General features: G+C 37.7%; 1 protein-coding gene across 2 annotated transcripts; it reads right to left on the bottom strand.

Moving 5' to 3' along the window:
* Positions 1-774: 774 nt before the first annotated feature.
* Positions 775-27,841, bottom strand: LOC115917907. 2 transcript variants are annotated; one of them, XM_030972563.1, is made up of 7 exons: positions 27,457-27,841; positions 13,006-13,757; positions 12,408-12,547; positions 8,668-8,902; positions 4,127-5,053; positions 3,255-3,339; positions 775-2,627 (listed from the first exon to the last, which is right to left on the bottom strand). In XM_030972563.1, exons 1-7 carry the CDS (start codon positions 27,709-27,711, stop codon positions 2,094-2,096), a joined length of 2,928 nt encoding a protein of 975 aa, XP_030828423.1. In that variant the 5' UTR covers positions 27,712-27,841; the 3' UTR covers positions 775-2,093. The 2 variants fall into 2 exon arrangements, with proteins under 2 accessions (XP_030828423.1, XP_030828427.1); XM_030972567.1 differs by lacking the exon at positions 27,457-27,841 and adding an exon at positions 16,251-16,784.

The following is a 27,841-nucleotide window of genomic DNA, read 5'->3' as shown; positions in this document are numbered from 1 at the left end:
AGCATTGCCAGTATAGGACAGGGTTAGTATGGATGCAATAAAGAACGAGGTACATTGTACCGTATATATCAGATTTGGTTTTGAAAAGTGAACGTACGTGTAGAAGCCAGAACATTTAGCACATTTCGTCATCGATATCCTGAACTGACAAATCTGTATAGTAATATATATGACGGATTCATCGGACCATAGTAACACGAACAATGTATCCTACATGTAACATGGATGATTATAAACAGGATAAATTATTTCATAACTAATGTGATTAAAAAGGATAAACGACGAGGTCACATACTTACTTTGTATAGCATAGCTGGAGACTAAGTACTTAACATGTTTTCGTTTAGACATACAGATACATTTGTACATGTGGTTATAATGGTTTATAAAGTACCAAAAGAGTAAACAAAACATTATATAAGCAATATGGTATTTATATTGTTTTTCCAACATTACTACATAGCTGGGTGGTGGGATATAATTATATGAGGAAATACAATGCTCTTCCTACCTACGAAAGTGGCATATTTTTCATTGGGGTAATATTGATAAAGGGAGAGCAAAAAGTTATTTACCATCATTACAAATCATTTTAATTCTCACAGAAACAGTTTCACAGAAATTCAACTTTGGGAGTCATGTATCCCGTCGGCGCCTGGTACGGCTTGTGAAATATTGCCCAACACACCTATGACACACCATAATGATCACAAAAATTATTAAACATTTCTATCAATCTTTCATGATTTTGATCAACTCCTTGCTTAAACAGTTTCACAGAAAAGATACTTTCAGAAGCATGTATAGCTTCGCCGCCTGGTACGGCTTGTGAAATATTGCCAAACATGCCTATGACACACATCATAACGACAACAACAATTCTTTAACTTTTCTATCAACCTTTCATGGTTTTGATCAATTCCTGTTATAACAGTTTACTTTCAGTTTCATATATTCCTATGGCGCCTGGTACGGCTCGTGAAATTATACAACATACCTATGACACACATCATGATACCAAAAAGATCATATACCGGTAACTAATCTTTGAACACCCTAATACCAGTCGACCGGCAATCAAGCCGCCCCAGTTACCATGACTTGCGTTCCTATTTGAACAAGGCGTGGACAAAGAACAGGTGATTAGTAGTTGGAAGTGCGCTACTTCCTCTATCCCGTAACCGTATATCCTTTTTGGGAAAAGCGGAAGCAGGTTGTGAGTGGGAAGTGATTCTTCAACGGATGGGAACAAATACGGGCGGGAAGTTGGAAGTCGGAATACAATCATGACCTTTATCCATTGATGATCTGTTGACTGTGTCATCCATTGTACAATGTTACCGATGCATGGCTGCTCAGAATGGGGGTAGCTTAGTCATATGTTGGAGTAGGCATTTAGGCACCCAATTCTGTAGTATCTTTCTATATACTTTGAGTAATCATAAATGCTTGCACGATGATCCAGAGTTTTTACTTTGTTTCATTAAAGAGTGTGCAAATGTGTACATGACAAGGCAAAATTAGGACAATGGTGTCATATTGTGCAATATGGTTTCATTGAGCCTTGCAAGAAATACGTGTAAGGCTGCAAGAATAAGCATTTATCTTAAACAATCAATGTGAATATTCACGATCAATTAATTACATATTGATCATATCCTCCAATCAAAGCCTATGAAAGGATTTCATAATATAAATTACATGAATTTATGAGTAATACAAAATTAGTATTGATTGATTTCTTTTTACTTTTGGAATAATATTGGCCTGCAATTAAATCATGATAATGCTAGATTTTTGGCTTGAAGATCAATAAAGTGAAACTGAATAATACAAATAAAAGATCACTATTGTCACATGAGAAGACGTGTCTCATCTCTTTCATGTAGCATCACGCCAATAAGCATCTGTCTAGAAGATGTCTTACATGTCTAAGATTCTAACTTGGACATGTTTGGCTCAAGCTCAAATATATCTGAGCTGATTAAAATCATAGATGTGAAATGATTTGAATAGCAGTAATAGGGGGGGGGGGGGGTGCTGGTTGAATCAACAAATATTGTCTACACTACCCTAGTAAGTAGCTCAAGTTTCTAGTTCTGAAGTTGTCCTGACGATGAGCTCCTCATCCTTTCGTGGTAGGTCATTTCATCATGACCCAGATGCTGCCTCGAGGCATCGGGGAGCCGCTCCGGCCCTGCATCGCCCCAGACCTGCCTTGGAGGCATCGGCTCTGACCCCGCATCCCCCCAGACTTGTCGTACGGGCTGCTTTGGCTCGGTCGTCCTCCGCGGACTGCCCATGGGATTCATGATCTGACCCTGATGCTGCACCCCTAGGTGCCCCCCGCCGCCATGCCTGAGCGCGTCAGTCCCCCCGCCGGAGATCTGGTGGGGGGCAGGAGGGGGTAAGGGGTAAGACGCAGAGGAGGAGGAAGAGGAGGGCGTGGCGCTGGGGTACATGAAGCGATGCGAGTGAGACTGAGGAGGAATGCTGTCGGTGTTGGGGTGCAGAGGGTACCTCACAGATGACGAGTGGGAGGGCTGTCCTGGTGATGGAATGCTCATGTCTTTGGGAGTGATTGGAGAATAATAACCCTCATCGTCCGTGTACATATTGGCTGGAGTCTGTTAATGAATCAGAGACACAAAAAAACATAAGTATAAAAATCATAGCAAATATCTCCTAACAACGATATGCAATAACACTGAACCACATGCCCTACTTAATTATAATTTCTTCTCAGATTTTCCTCTTTTAATTCAAGTACCTTGTTACTCAAATATGTAAGGATTCACACTAACATCGGTTAAGGCAATATACATGCACCACTAGAAAATCCAGAATGATTCCCTCCCCCCTCCCCTTGTTTTGACTATATCCTTAATAATAAAATTCGAGCAATGTGTTATGAGAAACGCCCTTCTTAATCTCAGACTGATCATTCAAGAAAGAAAAGAAGAAGAAAAGAATGGGATCTTGACGTAATTGAGCTAAAAGTTAATTATGCATTCAATTCATTTGTTTAATTTCGTATATTATCTGTATAAAATTATATACAGTTGAAATACTGTATCAAACCATATTATGTTCATGAAAATGTATGATGAAAACGAAAAAAGATGCAGAAACCAATTAATCAAATCAAATCAAATCAATCAAAATTACAAGTCTTCCATCCTGTATTCCAAGGGCTCTGATCACTCTTCTGGAAGAAGAAAAAAAGGTAACAATTCAAGTGGGTGTTGTTTTACCTGTGTGGTAAGACCAGATGTGCCTCTGTAAGGCTTGGTCAAGGGGTAGCTGTAATGTCTTTCCTCGTCAAAGGCACCACCATGGCTGCATCAAAAACAAGACGTGAGATGAACAGATAAGTCTTATTTTCATCATTTAAAGGTTATGAGTTTAATGTGATTGACTGGTTGGGAGGATGCTACTACTTGAGCCTTAGCTATCTCATTGACCTACCAAAATCATAGTTATGTGACTTCATTTTTTTCCCTCCCAACACAGTGCAGAAGATTATATTTGTATAGTAACTGCACCGTATAAATTGATCTTATTGTTAAAATATTATGATTAAATGTCAAGAAAACTGCTAAAACATGAGCAAGTTGTGAGATTGAAAAATTCAAGCTCTGTTATTTTACCTGAACGCTGTTGAGCGCTAAAATCAGTGGCTAGGTACAGCATGGGTTATATGGGAGTGCATTGTGCATCAAGCATGGTGGATATTTATTTTATTTATTTATTTATTTATTAGTCTTTTTTAGTAGGGTGGCTCCATCAGTAATTAAATACTGTTTTCCTTGGAGGCCCTACAAATACAAAATTTACAAACATATTGGTGTAAACAATCCAAATCGAGACAAAATGAATTTAGTTACAATATTTTTGAGCACTATAGAAATTGTATGTCATTATAGACTTGATAGTATCACTAGCTTAAAATGTTAACCTGTTGAATGCTAAGCACAAGATACCTTGGGATGTGGTCTATGGAAAATATGTGATGGGTAAAAATCAAACCGGATGTACGGGTTAATGCATTGTTTGAATGAGGATAAAGAAGGGGTGTGGTTAATGCATTGTTTGATTTAGGATTAAGAAAGGGTGTGGTGCTAACCTGGTGGTATCATGGAGTGACATTTGATGGAACTCCTTGCTGAAGTCACCCATGTTGCCTCTGTCCCTCTGGTAGGAGGGGTGAACCTGCTGGAGAGTTGGTCTCTGCTGTTCGACCGCGCCCATCGGTAGAGAGTGGCGCTTAACAGACTGCTGCGCGGCACGGGGCTGGTAGTAATCGTGGGCGGAGAGAGGCTCCGTCATCATGTCTCGCCTAGGCAGAGGATGGTGAGAGTACCCCTGGAGAGGAGCGGTCATCGAAGATCTGTTCGGGAGGGGTTGGTTCCTATGTTGGGGCGGGGCCGTTGCCTGGGCGTGGTGGTACAGGGGAGGGACTCTATGATCAGAGGATACCCAACCTTCAGAAACCCTCTCATCTGCAGGCGCCCAGCCCTCGTTGATAGACTGCAAGTTCTGAGGGTGCATACGGTACTGCTGCACATGCTGCATATGCTGCGGACCAGCCAAAGGCACTGTGTTCATGCGGTTGTCCGGCATTGGTTGATTACTCAAGGGTAACGTGACAGCACCTCCATGTTGCTGCTGCTGCTGAGTTGCTACCCCACGAAACATGCCAGAACCCCGCGATGAACCGGACTGGTTAGGTAAGGGTTCCGTGGCGCTTCCTCCCCTCCCGTCCTCTTTTTCCCACGGCATCTCGAGCATCTCCGTCTTGAGCGCCCTTGCCATCAGGTCGGCTTTGAGCTTCTGCTCCTGCCTCTGGCGGTCCTTCTCGACCAGGATCTCACTAGTTGTCTTGACGTTCCTGCTCCTCTCAGGGTGGCTGTACTTGCACTTGTTGCCGTAGGTGCACTTCTTACCGTAGGGGCAGAGCTGCATCTGATGACTGGGCTTGGAAGGCGTTTTACGCAGGAAGTTCTCCAGACTTGGACCATGTCTGCCAAGAGGATCGTCAGGTGGCATGAACCTGATAAAAAAAAAAAGAGAGATAGATTCATGATCGGTCGGTCAACTCATTTAAGAATAGACTTGATAGTCACTGGTCAAAGAATGCAAGCCTTCTGTAATAGCAGTAACCATGGAAGAATCCTGGATCGATGAACAGGCTTAGATCTACAACATCATGTTTTAAAGTAAAGTAAAGTAAAGTATGATAACTACATCATCTCAACTAAATTCTTATATCACAAGTCTCAATAACACAATAACAGTCTCGACTATACAGGTCTTAAAATCTCTTCTAATCTCTTACATTGAGAACTGAACATTGTTGTCATTGAATGATCATGAAGAACCATGTAAACATTAAGTGAAAATGAATTCTGCCAAAGACTAGGCCTAAATAAAGGCCTAATACACAAACTGTACATGTATTTTTTTTTGCTACTGTATAGTACTGTAGGTAATATGAATTAATCAATTTTGCTTTTCAAACATTTGAGTGACAAATTCTTTTTTAATACACAGAACTTAATCTCTACATGCAAGGGCATTCCTATTATACATGTACTTGATCAAAATTAGAGATACCATGTATGGACCATTTAGCATCATTGTTATATCACAGTGACCTTTAGATGTCCGTAGGTCAGTCATACTAATACTCATAGCAGGGCTTGTGGCTAGAGATCCGGTTTTGCTTATAATATATACGATAACAGCCTCGCTTCCCTTGCCTATGGCTATAGGGAACTTTAGGGCATGGATTGATCAATAGGGGCTTTCCCTCCAAGCGCACTGTACATATGTAGTCTTGCAAGTGCAGACTTTTTTAAAACAAAGTTCGCCGGTAGTCTGGGCTAGTGGAGATGATAGGGCAAGCTGGGGGCAGATGCCAGCACAGCTTGATCCAGTTCTATATTTGGTGTGTATTAATATAAGAACCTGATCTATAACAAATAGTCTTTGATTGAGGCTGCATTATGATTTGCAGTATATTGGGTCTGTGACTAGAGACTACTCGTAACCATAGTAAGACCTTTCATAAGCGGACTTTGAGCCTGGCCAAGAGTGTGTAGACTAGATGGACAGACCTTACTTCACACTTCTAGTACTACGATTCTTGCTTGTGATTGTGAGAAGCAGGTCAAGTTCGCAAGAGGCGACCAATAAAGAAAACAGAGACAAGCATACAATAGACAACCCATAAGAGCTTTATATTTATGACAAGTTATGAGGGTAAGAAAGAGTCAGAGAATGAAAATGACAAAAAGAAAAAGAAAAAGAAATACATAACAAAGTGATAGGAAAAGAGATAGGAAAAGAGATATAAACTGATATACTCCTAAAAAGATAGAATGAGAGAGATAGGACCGCGCCATAGACAGGAAGACAAAGGGAAATAGAAAGAGAGAGAGAGAGAGAGAGAGAGATGGGGGGGGGGGGAGACAAAGACAGAGACAGATAAACTAACAGAACAATTAGAGGAGAACTTCAAACGTTGTATTGATACTGATTAGAGACAACCCTTGCAAAAGTTGCATACAAAGCGATGAGGAAGTCCAAGGGTTTTGCTGAATGCCCACAAGGTTCAAGTGGCCATTTAATCAATCTTAGAGACACTAATTGCTTCCGACTTTGATTTATAACCTTACACATGAGTTTACAATGTAGTTCAGGCGCCAGCTATCAAATCTATGAAACCGAAAAAAAGGGAACTCTTGTAAACTATTTGTACATGTACATGTCCTACAGGCAGCAGAAAACTATAAATCTTGAGTAAGAAAGGGGATACAGATGTAAAAGAGCAAGAAACATAGAGAGAGAGAGAGAGAGAGAGAGAGAGAGAGAGAGAGAGAGAGAGAGAGAATGGGCCAGGGGGGGGGGGGGGGGGGGGGGAAGGGAGAGAGGGAAAGAGTACAAGAGAGAGAGAGACAGAAGGGGGAGAGAGAGAGGAGGGGGAGGGGTTAGGGAGAGAAGGTGAGAGACAGAAAGGAAAAGAGCGAAAGGATAAAGTTTCAGCTGTTTAATCTTAGCTTAAGCAAGAAGATGAAAAATTATATGACCCAATATTTATAGGAAATATCCCACTTCCCGTGAAATAGTTTTGATGCTATCTATCATCATTAGTCATACATTGCTAGAACCAATGAAAAGAAATGATCAAACATAACTAATCGTCTATTGAATTAAAAATGAATCAATCAATCAAATATTTCAATTGTATTTTCATTTCTCACAGTCCATCTTTAAACATGATGAAGGCTACACAAATGTCTGGATGCGTAATGAATGACTTATCAATTGATACTGTACTGGGATGAACAACAGTAGTCAAATATTCAAACAATATCATCACCCAATATTCTTGAAGCACCCCAAGTCACTTCCTCTTTCACTGAAACAAACCTAAAAAGTCAAAGAATGGGCTTTTGGGTTTGCTTGACGACGATTTGTTTGTTTGTTTGCCGTTGCCAACACTTTTAGACGAAGGAACCAAAACGATAATAATAAACACCCAGGTTTCACTTTGAGGGCTTTGTTTGCATAACAATAAGAAACGTTGAATTCTTGAGAGGTATCACGCACGCACGAAAACAGATTTGTCTGTTGGTCCGCACCACGCCTAGGAACAATTCAATATGATGCATGCTTCCTCTATCTAACATACTACTTAAAATAGAACAAAAAACATTTGTCATTATGTGATTTATTCAAATATCAAGAACTAAAAAACAAGGTGAAGTGTAGTTGGGGCACATTCAGGAAAATGAACTGCTGATTTATTCTGGAACACCCCCCCCCCCCTTTGCATTTTGACGAACAGAGCCTGAACAAAGACTAGGTAGATGTACATGTCGGTATTGAATTCATTTGGAGTAACTAGTCTAAAATGAATGAAAAGTGCCATAAAAACAAAATAAACAACAGGTGATATTAATCTTAATTTTGTGAAGCTGCAACATGAAGATGTTTGTGATTTTGTTTTCTTCTAATTTTCTGTCCATACAGAATAAATCATCATCAAAAAGTAATTGTAAACAATACAAGTTGATGCTGTATCATATAGGAGAACTTATTGGGATCTATTGCATTGTTGCTAATAAATAATGGGTTCCTGCTTAGTGAAGAACAAAACAAAAAGTCATTTAAATAGTCACTAAAGCGATAATGGTAATAATACCAACTAATGATACAAAAAGCGGATACTGAAAAATGAAAGCAAAAGTGGAGAGAAGAGAAATAACAGGAAGACAGGAGATTGAGAAAGAAAGAGAGAAAGAGAGAGAGAAAGAAAGAGAGATAGAGATAGAGAAAGAGAAAGAGAGAGAGAGAGACACACACACACAGAGAGATAAAATATGAGAGGAAAAATGAGAAAAATGTTTCATGATACAGTGAAACCTGTCTATAAAGACCACCCAAGGGAGACAAGAAAAGTGGTCTTTACAGACAGGTGGTCTTTGAAGGCAGGTTCCAATGTTTCAATGAGAAACTATTCTCAACTGACACAAAAAATTGTGGTCTTTGTAAAATGTAGATCAAGTAAGACAGATGGTCTGTGTAGACAGGTGGTCGCTAAACCAGGTTTGACTACAGGTGCTACTTTATATTTAAAAAAGGATGGTAATTAAGACTTACTTATCGCCGGCAAACGAATACATCAGTAGCCGCTCCTCCACCACCTTTCGGTGCTCCGGCTTCTCCGCGCAGAGGTCCCGGAAAGTGTCGTTGGAGACCACGATCCCGTCCAGCTCGTGGGCCAGGTTGAGGATGTAGCGGTCATCGTAGCAGACCATCCGCCGACCTTTGACCCTCCGCGAGGGCGTCCAGACGAGAATCTTGGATTTCTCCAGGTCCATTAGGATCTCCTGGTCTGCAGAAATAAAACGTAAAAAATGTTTAAAAAAACGTTTAATTTTTTTTTTTTAGTAATGGAATGATATTGATAAATAATCTAATTTGTGCACTTACGAATATACATCTCGGCCCTGTCTTATAAAGAGTTGATACCAATCACAACTTATTTGCGATTGTTAAATTGCAACTACAGTATGTACAAAAGAGATACTGTAGGAGACTGCAAACTTGCGATTGATTGGAGGACTTACGATTGATTTTGATCAATCGTAACTCTTTATAAGACGCGGCCCAGAAGACCTTTGATTGAGCTGTAGCAACAACAACACACACAAAATAATGCTGACATCATTCCAATAAAACAAAAAAAGTTTAACCTTTCATCAAACCTACATGTACACTGTAGAAGTTCTTCAATTGACTTTCACAGAATAGTCCTAAAAAAGAGAATGGTTCTCATTTACCGGTATCCTGAAATATCATAGTTTCCTTGATTATCAAGAATTCCTGAGAAATTGCTTCCTTCCATTTTGTGGTTTCAGCGAGTTTTGGATCTCAATGACTAAAAAATAAAAATCCCCCAAATCTTGATTTCAGCTCAGCAATCAGATGGTTTCAATGTATTTTCAACCAGGAGTCTGATTCCTCTTTGTTATCATGTACCAAGAAAATCTAAAGGAAATGCACCCTGCATGACTACCTCCCTTTCCTTTGGAATTTAATTTCAAAGGAGTTAATGTTTTAAAAAGTCAAACCGATTAAGAGACAGTAATGGAGATATTTTTCTTTTAACAGAAAATGTTGTATGATAACATGAGGCTCATATTTTTGTTTATATAAAAATTGGGAAACAAAAGCTGAATATATTTGGTACAAATAGTCACTTCCTCATTGAAAACATTGTATGAGCTTTAGAACATTCTTTGAAGAGCAGATTTCCTTTATCTTGGATATTATCAGGATATCAAACATGACCTGAAAAACATTCAAGGAAATGCCTGTATTTATGATCTTCATCAGGAATTCAGGATGTATATTAATCACGAAAATTTTCTTTAAAAGCACCTCGTCCTCAACTATTATGAAAGGTAATACATGTTTGGGCAACTGCTGATAATAATCCAAAAGAGAATTGAACATATTTTTCAACTTAACAGTAATAGTTAGTTGCAATGAATGTAGTCTGTAAATGGAAATGCCTGTATTTATGATCTTCATCAAAAATTCAGGATATACACCTGTATATTAATCACAACGATTTTCTTTAAAAAGCACCCCAACTATTATGAAAGATAATACATGTTTGGGCAACTGCTGATAACAATCCAAAGAGAATTAAACTTTATTTCAACTTGACAGTAACAGTAATGAATAAGACTGCATTATATCTTTCATCACTTCTATTGTTAGTTTAAGACGAGAAATGACGTAAGATTTTCCTCGCATGACGTAGGCACAGTTTTCTATTACCGGTACGCAACATCCCTTCCTCTAAGTTTTTGTCTCAAATTGTCTTGTTCATGTGAATGTTACTTCCATTAAATTATGGCCAAAAATATCAAATATCATGAATTATCAAAGTGGGAGATGACTCAGAACGAATGACTCACGCCAAGAGGAAACAGTATGTTTTATCAAGGAAGTGATGGTCTCAACTTTCAATCGGATATCGCAAAGAGCTAAGGGATCTTTGAAGCTACACGTAGGAATAAATGGATGTACCTGTAGATCATGTTTAACGAACGCTTTTGTTAAGTTCCTTGGACAACCAAAATGCATGAAGAGGGCACCTAATCACGGGTACTTCATTATATTTAACACTTCTGTAGCCGTACATTGTAAGTACATGTATTGTAGAATATTCATCCAGTTTTCGGAACATTGTATACAAAATGATAAGGACATTGCTATGACAATTTCCTCTTTCATTTTTATAAAGAAAACATATTTCTAATCATTGCATCCCACTAGAGATATGGGACACCTTTACAACCAAATGAAGTTTTTATTTTCCACATAGGCCTATAAAACTTGTTATAAGTTGAAGCTGTACAATTGATGTACTTCAACAACCTTTTTCTTGAATTAAAAAAAATGACAAAAGTATTTTAACCAGCTTACATGTACATGTATATTGAACAGAGAATGTACAAAAGCATACCTGGGGTATAAACTGTATGAATAGACCTTGAATTTGTTACTTCTTTGATACCGATACCAGTGTTTCAGACAATATAACTACTTCATCGCCCATGATTCCGGTAAAATTGAATCCCAGGTAGTGAATTTCCCCTCCCCCTACCCCTGAGTAAACATTTTAACAAATCCATAACAGAGAATGTATAAGAGTACACCCGGGGTTTACATGAATCAACCTTAAATTTGTTACTTTTTTTAAGATACAGGTACCAGTGCTTCAGACGATATAAATACTTCATCGCCCCATGAGTCCGGTAAAATTGAATCCCAGGTAGTGAATTTCCCCTCTCCCTCCCCTGAGTAAACATTTTGATAAGTCCATAACAGAGATTGTATAAAAGCATACCTGGGGTACATCTATGATTCTACCTTAAATTTGTTACTTCTTTAAAGATACCGCTGCCAGTGTTTCAGACAATATAAATACTTCATCGCCCCATGAGTCCGGTAAAATTGAATCCCAGGTAGTGAATTTCCCCTCCCCCTCCCCCTGAGTAAACCTTTCCAAATTTAAGGGGAAGCACCTCGCTAAAAATAGCCCGACCAGGCGGAGCACAATGCCTATTGTGAACACTCTCCCCGATGGCACACAATACAGCCAGGCCCGGACAATATAATACCCATTGTTTGCAAGAGCAGTACCTAGTCACGAGTTACATGTACGTGCCCCCCGCTCAGGGTGTGTGCGTGTAAAATGCATCACAAACTATATACAAAGATGAATGCCTGCTTCTGACTCACGAGCTTAATCATCGACAGTTTGTTCAAAATATAAGCAATTTAGGAAGAAATTGGGTCACTTCCAAAGAGATAAATCAGAAATATTGCATGAATGAGTCAGGGATAATTGGTATATATTTCCACATATTCTATAAATATAGATTTTTTTAAACAGTTTATGTCATTTCTCTATGTATGGAAATTTATGTAAATGTACCATAAAGTTTACAAAACAAATAATTGCAATATATTCCTGCCGATAACACTGACAAAATGAAAACAAGTCCCCCCCCCCCCCCAAAAAAAAAAAAATGTAGGCACAAACAAAAAAAGAAGCTCCCAAATATCTTAGATTTATAAATAGATTTTGACATAATTGTGGATATAAACAAACTTCAAAACTATATCTAAAATGCATTCCCATGCACTTTGCACTTAATGTGCCCATTAATGTTTCCATGTCAAATTTATCTACAAAATTTTATCTAGCTACTTGAAGAAGTACAAACATACCCTTATCTCTAAAGTCATCTATATCCTACTTTGTTCCTCGTCATAATGCATAAATGGAAATAATGATATTTTTCAGGGGGTTAGCTTACCTTTGATGGGGGTTTCCGGTTTGGACTGTTCCTTCCTCCAGCTCGGTACAAAGACGTAGATGATCTTATGACCTCGCAGAAGGAACCACATCACGACTGTATGGATTCCCTTGCAGTCAAAGATGTTAGAGTTTCCATAGCTATAAAAGAGAAAATCAAGTATTGAACCAGTTTGATAAAGATAAATGTTGATTTTAATTAATTCTCTGCAATAAAATATGTCATGTAAATGTACAGGTACATAAAATGTATAATTTGTATGTACAAGAATTTCTGAGTGAAATGCAATTGATAGGGAATATTATACGAGCGAATATAAATCAATTATTGGGGGTCTAGTCTTGGTATGCATGTACATGTACATGTATATGAAACTTGACTCCCCAGGAATTTTAGATTAGACACTAACTTTTTTCTCTCTCCCAAGGAGAAGGGGGCACAACTTGTAGTCCCTAACAAGATCCATTATGATTCACCTCACAACATCTACACATCTTATATTTTGTGGCTCGTCTTATCCTATCCTCTACTCAACATCAGTTTTCTAAGCAGAGGTGTGTTCTTAAACTATCTGACAAAGAGCAGAGCGGGAACTTACCTCATGGCTACATTGCTCCCATCGATAATGATTGGCCTGTGGGGGTCTGAATCCGTTTCCTCGGGCTCCTCGACTCCATCGCTAAAATCCTTTCGCCCTGATCCCCCATCCCCTTCCTTGGTATCGCTTCCCCTAACATCTTCAGTGATCTTTGGTGATCCAAGATTCACCAGCATCCGCAGGACCTCGTCGCTCGAGGCCTGGTCGCCAATCTGCTCCAAGACATGCTCTACAATCTGCCTTGAGTAGCCGAGCTTGAGCATGAGGGCAATGATGACCTCATGCTTGTTCTGAGAGTTTGATTTCGACGTCGACGACGAGGTCGAGGAAGGCGATGGTACAGCTTTGGTCTGCAGTTCCTTGCTTGGGGTCTCTCGTGGACTCCCGTTCTCAACCGCAACGGGTCTCGATCTCTCGGCGAATTCATCCACCTCCCTCGTGGAATGACTGCAATCGCTGAAGTCTGTCCTTGAAGAAGTGGCAGTGATTGTCCTGGAGGGTTCTCTCCTTACATGTATTGCACCGTTCTCTGAGTTACGAGCTTCCCCGTTCGTCTTCGCAGATATAAGGGACATGGCCCTCATGATGTTCTCATCGCGGCCCTGTATCCGTAGCTTGTCTTCCGCGACCTGCTCGATCACGGCGCCAGAGGCGTACTCCAACTGAGGGATGCGTCCGTCCAGCATGGCGAGGGTCTGCCGTGCGTAGCCTTCTTCAATTCTTCTGTCCGAACACACAGAGAGGATGTATTCCTGCACGGGGGCAACGAGAGACAAACAATTACAGGAAAGCCAGTTAGAATTGATCAGAGGGTCTGAAAATCACCTAGAATGAGCTGTTTATTCTTTAGACTGTAGCTTACATGTGCAGATTACTGTTTATTCAAGCTAATGTGAGGTGAAGATCTGACTAATGTAAAGAAAGAAACCATTTATAGAACTTGTGCAAACTAGGGTTTGGTGGTCAGCCTGGCGAAAACAGAACAGCACTTGCCTTTCAGTCAGATAACAATGGTTATCAGTCCCATACACTCAACTTCAGGTATGTTTAGATCACAACATTCCCCACATTACAAGCAGTGCTCAACAACATTCCAAGCAGATCAGAGTAGGCAAATGATGATAGTCCGAGTGCAATCAAGCATTTTATGGAATTCCAAGTTGACAAATAAACAAAACAATCCCCAGCATCACCAGTGGCAACACAAAGATGCTTATTGAGTCAATAACACAATATTGCAATAAAATACAAGTAGTTTCGGATCTTCAGTTTGTTTACTGTTAACAGCCGAAGGTTTTGTAACCACAGACCTACATGTACTGTACATGTATAGCCTCTATACTGTATTCAACTAAAATAGGATTCTCGTGGGTGGACGACGCACCTAGTCTACAGCTCAGAAGAGTTTCACTTTAATTCAGAGTCGGATAATTAATGTATCATTACTTCCTGACCCAAGAGTACATGCATGCACTAAGACCTGCACCAGGGGGACGTTTCACAGAACTTGTCATCAGTGACAAACAGTTTTTGTTATAAGCTACTGAAATCCTTGCTTCTGATTGGTTATCAGCAGATTCGTTACTGAATTTTGTCATTTGTCTTTGAAAAAAGGCTTTGTGAAACAGTACCAGGACACTACCAGGACACAGGGTCCTTATTCTCCTAATCCAGCTAACCCAACCATGGTTTCAAGATCATGTATCTTACACCTCAGGCTCAAAGGAACTTCCTCTTACCGATAACAAAAGCTAAGAGCCCAGTGTTGGGTTTAAATGTTAGTAGAATGCAGGCAATTACATGATGTACCGGTATGTGAAAGTTCATCAGCCTTGCTATAACACTGCTACATTGTTGATAAAAAGACACTACAGTACATGTACATGTATCTACTGTAGCAACTGAATGATACTTGTAAGTGTTTATTGCAGGTGTAGACAAAAATCTACAGTAAATCCACAATCAAAATATAAATATGAGAGATTACCATGAATGGTATCAAAACATTAATGTAAAATCTTCTACTTTCAAAACAAGTCTCTATTTCCAAACTAGCTTTAAACTACATACGTACATGTACATGTAGATCATGTGCAGGAACTACAGACTATAAATCACTTTTGGTTTTGAAAACATTGAACTGTTGTGAATCAAGAGTACGTTCTTCCTCCAGGCATATCCAATTGAACCATAGTCATAAATTTGTTGAACACGTAAGCGTAACTATGTACATGTAAACATTAGCAGACAGCACGAGTATAAACTTAGAAACGGTACTGGATGAAAAACGGTGGGAAAAGGTCAAAATGTCGACCTACATGTACATATCATGTGAAATACAAAATGTTAAAATCGTTTATGTATTTAACTTTTGAATCATTATCACTTATTACCCTGGCTTAGACTGGATTTGTGTTTTGAAATATAGTGAGCCCTAATTACAAGTACATCTACAGGTACAGTTTTAAGCATGGAATTAAAAAAAAAAATTATGCAAATTGTCAATAAGCAGCTGTAGTTTTATATAAAATCATACAGGCTTATACTTGGTTACTTGTACACATATATGTGATAACAATCACACACATTTGAATACACTCAATACAGTATAAATTAGTATTTTTACATTAAGTGAGCGCGTGAATGAGCGAAAGAGTGATTGAGCATGAGAGAGAGAGGAAGAGAAAGTCGAGATGGCTGGGTAAAATAAAACTGGTACACCACAGTGAGTGACAAGAGTTGGAAACTTTCAAAGGAAGTGATTTAAAAAAGGAAAAACCAGCAAAGCAGGAAGAGAAAAAGAGAAAGAAAAAAAAATTGTTTTGGATTAAAGTGACAGAGATCAACAGGATGTGGGTTGGCTACAGTTGTACTCAGAGAGAGAGAGAGAGAGAGAGAGAGAGAGAGAGAGAGAAAGGGTGAGAGAAAGGGAGAGAGAAAGAGAGAGAGAGAGAGAGAGAGAGAAAGAGAAAGAGAGAAAGGGAGAGAGAGAAAGGGAGAGAGAGAAAGGGAGAGAAATGGAGAAAGAGAAAGAAAAAGAGAAAGAGAAAGAAAGAGAGAAAGAGAAAGAAAGAGAGAAAGAGAAAGAGAGAGAAAGAGAGAGAAAGAGAGAGAAAGAGAGATATGAAAATAAGTATTAAAAGAAGGAAAGAACACACTGGTACTAAATGTTGAGACAAAAGAGAGAGAAAGAGAGAAAGAAGAAAAGAAGAAATAACAAAGTATAAAGTCAAAGAGACAATTACCTCGCTGCAATAAAGCTCACAAAAATTCACTCAAAATACCAGAGCCTCATCTGCAGCTAGTAAATAGTACCGGCAATCCAGATCCTCCAAAGCTCAGTCACCCAGGAATATTATGTTTACGTTCTCTCTCACTGGCCTACCGAATGAAATACTAGCTCAACTCCATTTGCCCGCTCCTATTTATACCAAATCTACCTATCACAGAACAATGTTTACCCATCGGGAACCTTTGCACCGCCTTTCTCTATCTGGCTTCCTATTGCATATACCGTTTGGCATCATAACAATACAACACCTGGAAGGGGATTTTTGTGGGCATGTTTAGCACAGAACCCTGGACATGTTCCTGTACAGTATCACTGTTTTGCGACTCGAATGCCAATATGATCTTGCTGCGACATGTAGGCGGGTACATTTGCAGCATTGGAGGGGTATACTTGTCTTAACTTGTACTAAAAGGCAAAGAAAAAGACAGACTTTAAAAAAATCCCATATACAGAAGCAAATTGCGGAATATCTATGAAAACAGCAGCTCTTAGGAGTTGTTCTTTTGTTTTTGCATAATTTCCTCTTCAAAAATATTTTTTCTGACTCAATCAGCAGAATTGAGAGCCAACTATTCACTGGTAGGTGGATGCTACTCTTTGGCACCGCATTACATTAGAACCTGACTTAGTGGCCACTTCTCTATAAAGGCCGCCTGTCTATAATAGTGGTCACCTACCGGTATATTTTCTACCAAAGAAGACACATGTGTTGTAGAACCTGTCTAGAAAGGCCACCTCTTCACAGTGGCCTGTTTATCTTGGGTGGCACTACTGGACAGGTTTAACACTTTACATGTAGCTGTACTTGTAAATACAAATCTGAAGCTGAATTATCAATATTTACAATACATCTATAATAAAGTCTAATAATAGGCCTTCTTCTACACTACACACAGTACATGTACATGTACACTCGAGACTTCCTTGTGGAAGAATTTAGTATCCCCCCCCCCCTTTCTACAGCTTTTAGGAGCAAAGCTTTTTTTGAATTCCAGCATAAAATTGCTCCAAGCTACTGTGTACATGTATATCTCTTTTTTCCTGTACTACATATACCTTATTAAGTTATTTCTACTAAAGACTAATATAATGCAGGTATGAATCGCATAAGAGCTGGTATCAACAGGTATTTCCGCATTAGAATTTCAAACGTGGTTTCGATCTGTGGTTTTTGTAGGAACTCCCGATCGGCATAAAATTGCTCCATGCTACGGTGTATATATTGCTCTTTTCCTGTACGTGTACTGCCTTATCAAGTTATTTCTAAGACTAACATAATGCAGGTACATGTATGAATTGCAAAAGAGCTGATATCAACAGATATTTCTTCATTAGAATTTCAAACGTGGTTTCGTTCTGTGGTTTTTGTAGGAACTCCCAATCGGAACGGGATTCTCAGTAATCAACGATAATCCACCGCATGGGTTTTCTACAAGTATTGAGAAGATTAATTTGAACACAGGTAATGCAATGGCTGTGAAAATGGGAAATCCCGAAGGAGGTTTCGAAAATAAAAATGAAATGCATGTCTGCCGCCTCAAAAGATAATGAAAGCCATGAAGCCTGTTTACGTCCTCCTGTTTCGTGTAATTGTACAACATCTTGTCTAAAAAATAAATTAATGTCAAAGTCTACAATATATTGTACGACCTGGGTCCTGTTTACTGTTTCTGTAATGAGCTACTGAAATCGTGGCATCTGATTGGTTGAATTTAGCATCTGTTACTCAAAACAAATTTCATGAAACAGTGCCCTGACCTGTATTGAATCAATGCCAATTTACCAAAGCCAAATTGTTTTTACATAAGGTAATAAGAAATGTGATTTTATACAATGACTGTACAGTGTATGTACTGTATGAGGAGTCTAGCCAAATGCATCACTTGCTATACATTATTAATGATCCTGTTCGTTGAATTGATATGAATAATAACTAAAGTCTCTATGTTTGTGCAGGCATGGAAGATTTCCAAAAGAGACTTCGTAGCGGCCGGTCTTTTAAAAAATAATAGGAAACCAAGACCGAAACACCCATTGAGTTCCACCACTGTGACCACATTCAAATCTTAATGACTCATTGCATAATTCCAACCTCAGTCTTTTCTTTATTCTTGCAAATTGCTCCCGAAAGTAAGAATTGTTTCCATCCAAGGGCATGCCTGCCCAGGTCCCGAGGAAATTGATTATACTTGTTTATCAAAGGGTTATAGAAACTGGACATAATTTACATGCATAGTCATTGTAATGGACTACTAGGCATGACCAGACTTGTCTGACCAATCCCGGGAATCCCCTATTACCAAAGCATGTTATCCTATGAATGTACATGTACATTGTACATTACTAGGTACACATGTTCATGTTGTACTGCACTTGTATGTACAAATGTTGGACAGTGTGCATTGTAGGATAGTCTAGTATGCAGACACAAGCCTTGCAAGTTGTGTGTGCCAGAGTGTCTCAGTTGTGAGACTACACATTCATAGTCTACTGCACTTCATACATGCAGTGCCTCAAAGTCAAAGACTTGATTTAGGCTCAGGTCCCCCAAAACTTTATAGAATTGTGCTGAAGCGTGATATTGGAGTCTGTGGCTGTGCCTGCAAACTGTCCATGGTCTTTCAGTTTGAGTTTCTATTTATACTCATAAGACATAATTACTTCTGAAGCCATTATACCATAACAAAGAGCAAAGGTTCTGGTTTCTTTGTGACTTTTAAACTAGAAAAATACAGAGATGCCAACCTCTAGACACAAAACAGACTGTCTATCTTCTTTTCTTTTTTAATTTAAAAAAAATTGTATTAAAAAATCAACAACAACAAAAAGATAAAAAATATTAACAAAAATCAACAACATAAATCATTAAAAACAAACAAAAAAATACACACACACACACACACACACACACACATAAAAAAAATTTAAAAAAAAATTAAAAAAAATCAGTTTTTCACACAAATACAACATTTTCATGAAAAGAATGTGACATTATACTAGCATGTGCAGCATATTTCATATTCATGTACATACAGTAGCTGTTACTACCTTCTTGTTTTTAGATGTCGACATACACCTGTACATGTATACTGTATTGCAATCAACCTGGGTGGGATCGATGATTATCATCAAATATCAATAAATTAATATTTCAATTTTAGAAGCATGCTGCTGCTTAGTCAGTTCGTTTTCCTAGAATTGTGTTGATGCAATACACGACCGATGAATCAGAAAGGACTGAAAAATTGTACTGAAGTTTATGTACGTATGTATTACCTATTGATGCATGTAAAGGTCAAATGACTAACGGCATCACATGACACATTTCAAGGCTGATTACGCCACCACTGATTTATTGCCCTTTGGTCTACAATCACCTCGTCTTCTTCCCAATTGGTCTATTCCCACATGGTCTAATAATCATTTCATCTACTCATTTGGTCTAAACAGCTTGCATGACATTTCACAAAAATACATGTCCATCCGACACTCCATTATTACAAATTATAGATGACTTGGCATTTTGCAACGGATCCTAATTACATGTAATTGTGTACATGTACATCATCATTAGAAATTCATTACATAATTGTATTAGTATGCAACTGTTCAAATTCCTAAATTCAAAATAAGATAGAAGTTCATTTGAAGCCTACCTACATGCACCTGCATGTGTTAAGTCTGTAATAGCACCAAGAAAGCCTTCTTTCTTACAATAGAGCAGAGATTACTGACCAACGAATGCAGAGATGACAGCTAAATACCTTAAAGTCAATCAACAAATCTTATGTGACCCCTCTCTTTGCAAGAAATTTAATCTAAAAGATTCTGTTTTCTCGTCTTTATATAGTTTAATACCCATACAATCTCCTGTTCTGGACATATATGCACATGTACATGCACCTACGTCAGTCTTTGGAATTATATCAAAGTCCAGTGGAATATCAAACTCTTTTGCACATACATTTTTGCACTTGTGTTGCACTTACGGTCAATGAATCTCTGACGGAATTAAATCAACACGCTTATCATCAACTGACGAGTGGTTCCGACCGCTGTATGGAACATGCACTGTAACAAGGTATGACGGCACAAGGAGTCAGTTGACAAATAAACCCAAAAAGACTTCAACTTTTATTTATACATATTTGAAAAAAGAGAAGAAATTGCACCATAAATGATACTATTTACAAATGAGGGCTATTTTTAGCACAGACACAAATTCAGGGGTAAAAATACAACAATAGCTACGATGACTATTGTGTGATTCACAATGAGTACGGGTACCAGGTAGCCTACACATGTACCTGTACATCAATCGGGTGAGTGAGCAAGAAGAATCGTTCTCGCGTAATCTTTGCCAAATCATCAAATTTTGTCAAGGTAATGATTTTATTTTCTGTTTGATCTACAAAGTTCTGCAAAGTCATCCTAATGATGAATGATCTCTCCAAAGATGGGGTTTTGTGACCTGAACATTTCAGTTTGCCTGTGATTTTTGTTTTAACCCCCCCCCCCCCCCCCTGTATGGGAACCTAATGTACATCCGACCTTGTGGATAATTTGTATCAATAAACTTGAATTTGCATTGGTACATTGGAACTTCCTAATCACACACAACTACTACCAGGATCTGAAATGATTATACATATAAGGGCATATACATGTACATGTGTAAAGTAGTCTAGAACAAAGTGTACTGTACCATGACAATTTCAATTCTTTCTAAAAAGTTCAAACAGATCCTGGATGTATATGTACAATGTAAAAATCACAAACACACAGACACACCAACAAAAAACGTTTGTTTTCCTGGAGTCCAGACCGAGGTCAGTCATGCTTTATGCTCCACCGTTCTAAATTTAGAAAGTGAGGGAAGCCTCTCTAAAAAACCTTCCCTTTCTACTACAGTAGGTGAAAGGTCGTTTTTTAGAGATGGCTTGTTGAAAAACTGAAAGTCTGAAACCCAAGTCATAAATTTGTATAATCCACAGTCATTGTGCCTTTTAAGTTTTAATCCCATACTCTTAACATTGTAGTACATGTCTCTGTAGGTATGTACAGTACATGTATGACTATGATAATGACTACTTTTTCTTCATTTAGCTATGGAAAATGTCATAAAGTTGAGTTTATAAACATTTTTTGGGTTGGGCACAAAATTACAAGGAAGCAGAAGCACTTCAACAAAATTCACAAGATAACTCAAGCTGGTATCTAGAACACATGTACATGTACATGTACTAACATTCATTTACCTTTGTAAAGGCCCCTAAAATACATACATGTAGCCAGTAAAAGTTCAATAACATTTTCAGGCATGTAATATGAAATTTGTAACTTATTAAGATAAGAAATGTGGTGATCATAGTGATCAATGTAGTGATGCCAACTCTTTATATCACAAACTATATGAATCTCTCAAAGCAAAATTTAGGAAAACAGTGTGTTATGCTTTTAGGCCATTGAAAAAAAAAATGTTAAGTGTCCTGCCTTTTTGAAAAATAGGAAGGAGGAGGCCCTTTTTTTCTTCAAAATGGCTGCTTGATATATTCTGGCTATTTTTCAAGATGGCCGCCAGCATATTTTTGTTTTTTCTTCAGAAGAAGACCACTTGTTTTTCATGTTCTTTCATTAATTTTTTTTTAAATGAAAAAAAAACAGAACAGAAAAAAAGCAGGCAGCCTGGCTTAAATGGCTTAACATGTATGTAGAATTTTCCAGAAGAAAGAGGGGAATCTAGAAATCATGATAATAGTATGAAAGCCAAAGAATAGGAATCATTCTTCAAATTTGGGGCATTTCCACAAAGAGACCATGATGTCATAATCATGAAAAGCAACTTAATACAAATAATAGACAATGATTTCAAAAGAATGATTTCAAAAGAATGGTTTCATAATATACATCATACATGTAGGTTAATAAATCTAAGAAATGCAATGTACATGTACATTACATGTAGGTCAATACCATTACCTTTTAAAAGTAAAAAACCCCATTCCCTCAATACTGAGGCAATTAATGCCCCCTATTTCAAAATATTTGAATTGCAACACTGACTTCTACCAATTTACATTACCAGTACATGTGATTCATAATTTACTGCAATGACTCAACATCATAAGACCTACATGTACATGTATACAGTGTAGATCTACATAGCCTTCAAGGTTCAGAAAAACAGGACAACTTTTCTGGATAAATTTTCCACACCTGTATTTCTTCTCATTCACATTGTTGTACATGAATGGTACAACTGTCAAGTTAGCCCTAATGCCCTATTTATGTTCGATTGCATGTGCGTTATTTTTATCCACTGTGACTGCACTGAAGCATGATGTTGACAATCACCACCCCCTCCACATATTTATTTATCAGGTGACTGGTCACATGACTTTGAGCTCTAACGCACATCATGTATACACAACTACTTTGTGTTGTGTGTGCAGGAAGCTTTTCCGGTGCATGACAACACACGCACATGTTCATGAACTCTGTACCGTATTCGGTGCTGGTTCTTCTTAATACATAAGGCACTAAATATAGCTTGAAAGTTACATCATGGAGTACAGTACCTGTCTAGACAATATACATGTACCATTAAAATTCAACTCATCTTGTATAATCTGTATATGCTTCTACATACAGGTAAATCCTTTATAAATGCTACAATAGTTACAATTTCAAAAGAAACAGTGTACACTACATACACAATGGATGGATTAAAATCCCTAAAATTCATTTTAGATACTACCGGGTACCGAAAATATATCATGAAAACTGAGTCCAAAATCTCATGGGGAGGAAAAGTTTGTGTAATTCATCCTATTGTGAAGGTATTAATACCTACAGGTGATCCAGCGTTTGTTGTACAAACCAAAGTAAGAATACACTTACACTGTACATGTGAAATATAAATTATTCGTGATGACAATTTGACATAAATTTTTCCCTGGAGTCCTCTGGCTGTAAATACTGATGATTTTCAAATATTCCAGGAACGTATAATCGCACATTCAAACATGCTATGTTTAACACATTGCCATAAATATATACAGATACACTGTATCTTTAGGCCATGGTTTACCTAATTGAATTGTGGAATATTCACCAAATGTTATGCAACTATTCTTCTGGTCACAGGACAGTGATGACATCATAATGGAGTGTATTATGACATCATTAATAATTTCACAAGGCCAAACATTACAAATATATATATTTAGTAATTAATGGCACTTGCATGCAACTTGCTGCATACATGTAGATGATGGAATCCCATAACATAGTTTGCAATGTGCAGAATCCTAACTGGATCTGCTGACGAGGTTAAAAATAAGCACATTGCAATTGGTAAAGTGTTTTATAAAAAGAAACAGTTAAAAATAAACATACTGTAGTATTACTATCATCCTTATTAGTAGTAGTAGTAATATTAGTTGCATTATTCATCAATGTACAGTAGTAAGGCCTACCTTGTCTGAGAGAGATGGTGTGTTCAGAACAGTGGGTGGAACATGCATCAACTGCGGCATGACTGACACCATGTTATGATATTCCAAAGGATAAAAGTCTTTGACTAATTACAATGTGTAGGTCAGATGATCTAAAGTGGCTCATGTAAAATAGTTAATAGTCCCCTATTAAGCATACATTGTAGAAAATGTACAGTCTTGAAACCGTCAAATAGAAATCGAATAAACACACAATGTGTAGCCGAGCTGAAAATATGACTTAGCAATTTCTCACAAACTTGTGCAGAACTGTGATTGTCCTTTGTTGATCTAACAGTAATGCTTGTGCAAATGAAAATTGATGGCATTTGTAGTTTGTATTTTATCATCAAACCACGCAACTTTCCCTGAGAGAATTCCATTGCGGTAAACAAATCCCACCCCAGTACTTGTGATGACATCACAATGCTATCAAATTGCTAACACAATGGCCTAAACTATAATGTCACAAAACCACAATGTAAAGGAACAAACAAACATTCCATTATACTATTTAGCTTATAATATGACAATATGAACAAATATTATAATATGAACAAAATCTATCCCAATGAATACAAAAAATGTGGGCTAGTGGACTTTGGACTCAGTTGTGACGCTCCATCGTAAGCACTACAATGGGCCTTGTGATTGATGGCGTAGGTACTTTGTACGCACACAAGCTTATGACGTCAGTTGGAGCCTGGACACAGCTAATATTTGGGTGTCTAGATTCTATTGCCATGGCAAAGCTCCAATGAAGGACAAAAGACATAAATGTTGTAGTTTTTGTCCAATGTTTGTTGTGGATACTGGGGAATATTTAGAACTGATGATAAAGGAAGCTATTAGAGTTCCTTCTGGCAACTTCCGGCGGCGACAAGATAAGAAAGAAACATTTGTGTACAACTATTTTGGGTTTTTCTAGATCTCTCTCTAAAAATGAACAAAGTTTTAGAGGAAGTACATTTATGAACATTACAGATACCGCTAGTTTGTATGCCTGCATGTATCGGTACATTGTCAGGTACAATGCATATTGTACATGTACATGTACATGTAGCACTACAGTCAAACCTGGTTTAGTGACCACCTGTCTACAAAGACCACATGTTTTGTTTCCCTTGAAAATGGTTACTCATTGAAACATGTACAGTACATGTACATGTACATGTATATATGTGATGGACTGGTTGAAAGAATGCTATTACTTGAGCCTAATACATGTACTGTAGCTATCTCTTTGATCTACCACAATCATACTTACCGGTACACATGTTTCTGACTTCATTTTTTCAAGTTTTCTGTCTGTAAAACTATTGACAAACTCTGAAGATATAGTCCTAACATACATGTACAGTAGATTTAAATTGAGTAGATTTAAATTGAGCCGATATTGTAAGCCACAGAGGTACATGTACAGATAACTTCTCTTTTGTGATCAATGGGAATGTATATGTTTTTTTTCCTTAGCTTTTTCTATCGTTTTTAGTTTTTTACCCAAGATCTGATGACATTTGTTGAGCTTAATTAATATTTCTCTCACCTCTCAATTTCTCATGTATTTTCCCCACTATACATGTACATGTACATGTACATACAGTGTATTACATTATAATAGGGGTGGGTCTGTAATGTTTATACAGTTGTGTACCTCAAATTTTGTTTCACCATTTAATTTTTTATTTTTTATTTTTTTATTGATCCAGCTAACATTTTTTAAAAAAGAAGAGTTTTTTAACAGGTTGGTCCAAACTACATGTAATAGGTCCTATTATGAGATGTTGTATGATATTACATGTCACCAACTTACCGTACAATACATGTACTGTACATATACATGTAGTCTACTTTAATTTTAATTTCAAAGGAAAATCAATCCTTAAGTTACTAGTAAACTATTTGAAAAGAAAGCAGAAAGATCAGGGAAGCAGCCTGGTGAAAATTTGAACGAAATCGGACGAAGAATGAGAAAGTTCAAAAGTTTTGAAAATTGTAATCAGTAATGTACATGTAGATGCAGGCACTTCGGATTGGCTGTGAGGAAGTGCCAGATAATTCTAAAATTATCTCATTTTTCTCAAAATGTACGACATGTGAGGGTTTTTTTCTTTTTAGAGAATCTCTAATAACATGCAACCCACAATATATTGTTATTTGTGTCTGTCCCAAGGGAGAAGGGGCTTCGGAAAAACCAGGAATTTATGATATTTGTGTACATTGTACATGACAAACGGGGGAGTTGCATAGAATATTAATGTGTAGGTCACAATCCAGTGACCAAATTACCAATTAGTACTTTGCATACCTGTAGCTTTTAATAGTGATCTCATCGAACACTTGCAGCTTTCTTCCTGTTAGGTCTGATCTATTCCAACTTTCGCCATTCCGTTTCTCTTATTTTTCTGCTTTCGTACAAATTAAATTATTACAAGGGTAGCATTTCCTGTTAATATTAAACGAGATACATGTACAAACTGTACATAATAGGCTGGGATGCATGATCGATTTTTGTGGTCAATTTCAACCTAACATGGACTCTCTGGTGCCAGGTGTAAACCATATACGGTTACAGTATTTATTCAATGAATTGACATTAGTTAGTAGTTACACATCACTAAATTATGTAGCCCATCTGAATTTTTTTTTTTGCGGGGGTGGGGCTAATCACATATTCCTAAAATGACACTTGATCGAACAAGTGAATGTAATGTGGGGAAATATATTTTCAAAATTATTTTTTAAAGGGATACCGGTAGTTGAATTCTGGTTCTTATTCTTATCTATGACATTTTAGGCCATTAAAAAAAATATACATGTTTAGCGTCCCCGGGGCCGCCTCCTATTTTTTTTTTTTTTTTGTTGAAATTTTTTAATTTTTTTTTTTTTAATTTTTTTTTTTTTTAAAGAAAAAAAACATGAAAAACACTGCTAAAATTGATCTATTCCTGATTTAAAAAAAAAAAAAATGTCGGCGGCCATCTTGAAAAATAGCCCCTACTGTCAGGGAAAATGTACCGAGCGGCCATTTTGGGCGGCCATTTTGAAAGAAAAAATATAAAATAAAAAGGGCCTCCTCCTTCCTATTTTTCAAAAAAACAGGACGCTAAACATGTTTTTTTTTATTTGGCCTTATAGTGCCCTTTTAGAACCTAAAATTGCTATGAAGGTAATTTTAGACCCCAAATGTGTGAAACTTAGCCGATACGATCATACCAATTCAGCTCCACTTTCAAAAAAACATGGTAACCGTTAATTAATTATTTAATTACAAATAACATTACATGAGCGGGCTAATTGTGGGTAATATTTATAAGCAACATGAAAATGCCAACAAAAAAGCCAACATCGGCATTGGCAGAAATAGAAATAGAATGATGCAACCCCTGTTCGAGGTTTTCAAAAGGGAAACGCTGAGTGAAGTATGGATTAGCATTGCTAAAACCCTAATAAAGATAATGCAGAAAGAAAACCAAGCATTTTAATGACAAACTGAGCGTCTGGCAAAGAAAAAAAGACACAGGAAAAAAAGCTAAAAGTTGTGACTCATAATCAAGACCCTACCTTTCTTTGAATGGCCGTGGCTTTACCCTTGTCCTAACCAAGTTCAGGACCTTGCTTGGTGACTATTTTAAGGTTTTTAAATTAATTTAGCAAACATACCTTTGCTTTTTCACAGACGTCCTTGGAGTCGCCAAAAACTTGTACCCACACAGGAGCCGGAGTTGACGAGTCAGCACAAACATCCGTGTCGCCACCGGAGTCCGACGGCAGGATACACCCGGAATCTCCGCACCGACTCCCAGTCCCATCGGGTTCTCCGCAACAGACGCGCACGCCGAACAAATCTTGGATATGCAAGAGCCTCTTTGCAACATCGTCGCGCTTCTCGGCAGAAACGACAAATTCGGAGCTCATCTTACCATGTTTCTGCTGATAAACAGCAGATAATTGTCCTTAATTCATCAAAGACAAAAGGAAACTGCCTACATGTTGCTAAACGTGCAAACGTACAGATACATGTCCTTATGCATCATCAATGCAAGTA

This window comes from Strongylocentrotus purpuratus, unplaced genomic scaffold (genome assembly GCF_000002235.5).
Source record: "Strongylocentrotus purpuratus isolate Spur 01 unplaced genomic scaffold, Spur_5.0 spur5_contig_863, whole genome shotgun sequence".
Taxonomy (NCBI): Eukaryota; Metazoa; Echinodermata; class Echinoidea; order Camarodonta; family Strongylocentrotidae; genus Strongylocentrotus; species Strongylocentrotus purpuratus.
The sequence above is the reverse complement of the archived record's forward strand: the minus strand, read 5'-3'. Positions and strand labels throughout refer to the sequence as shown.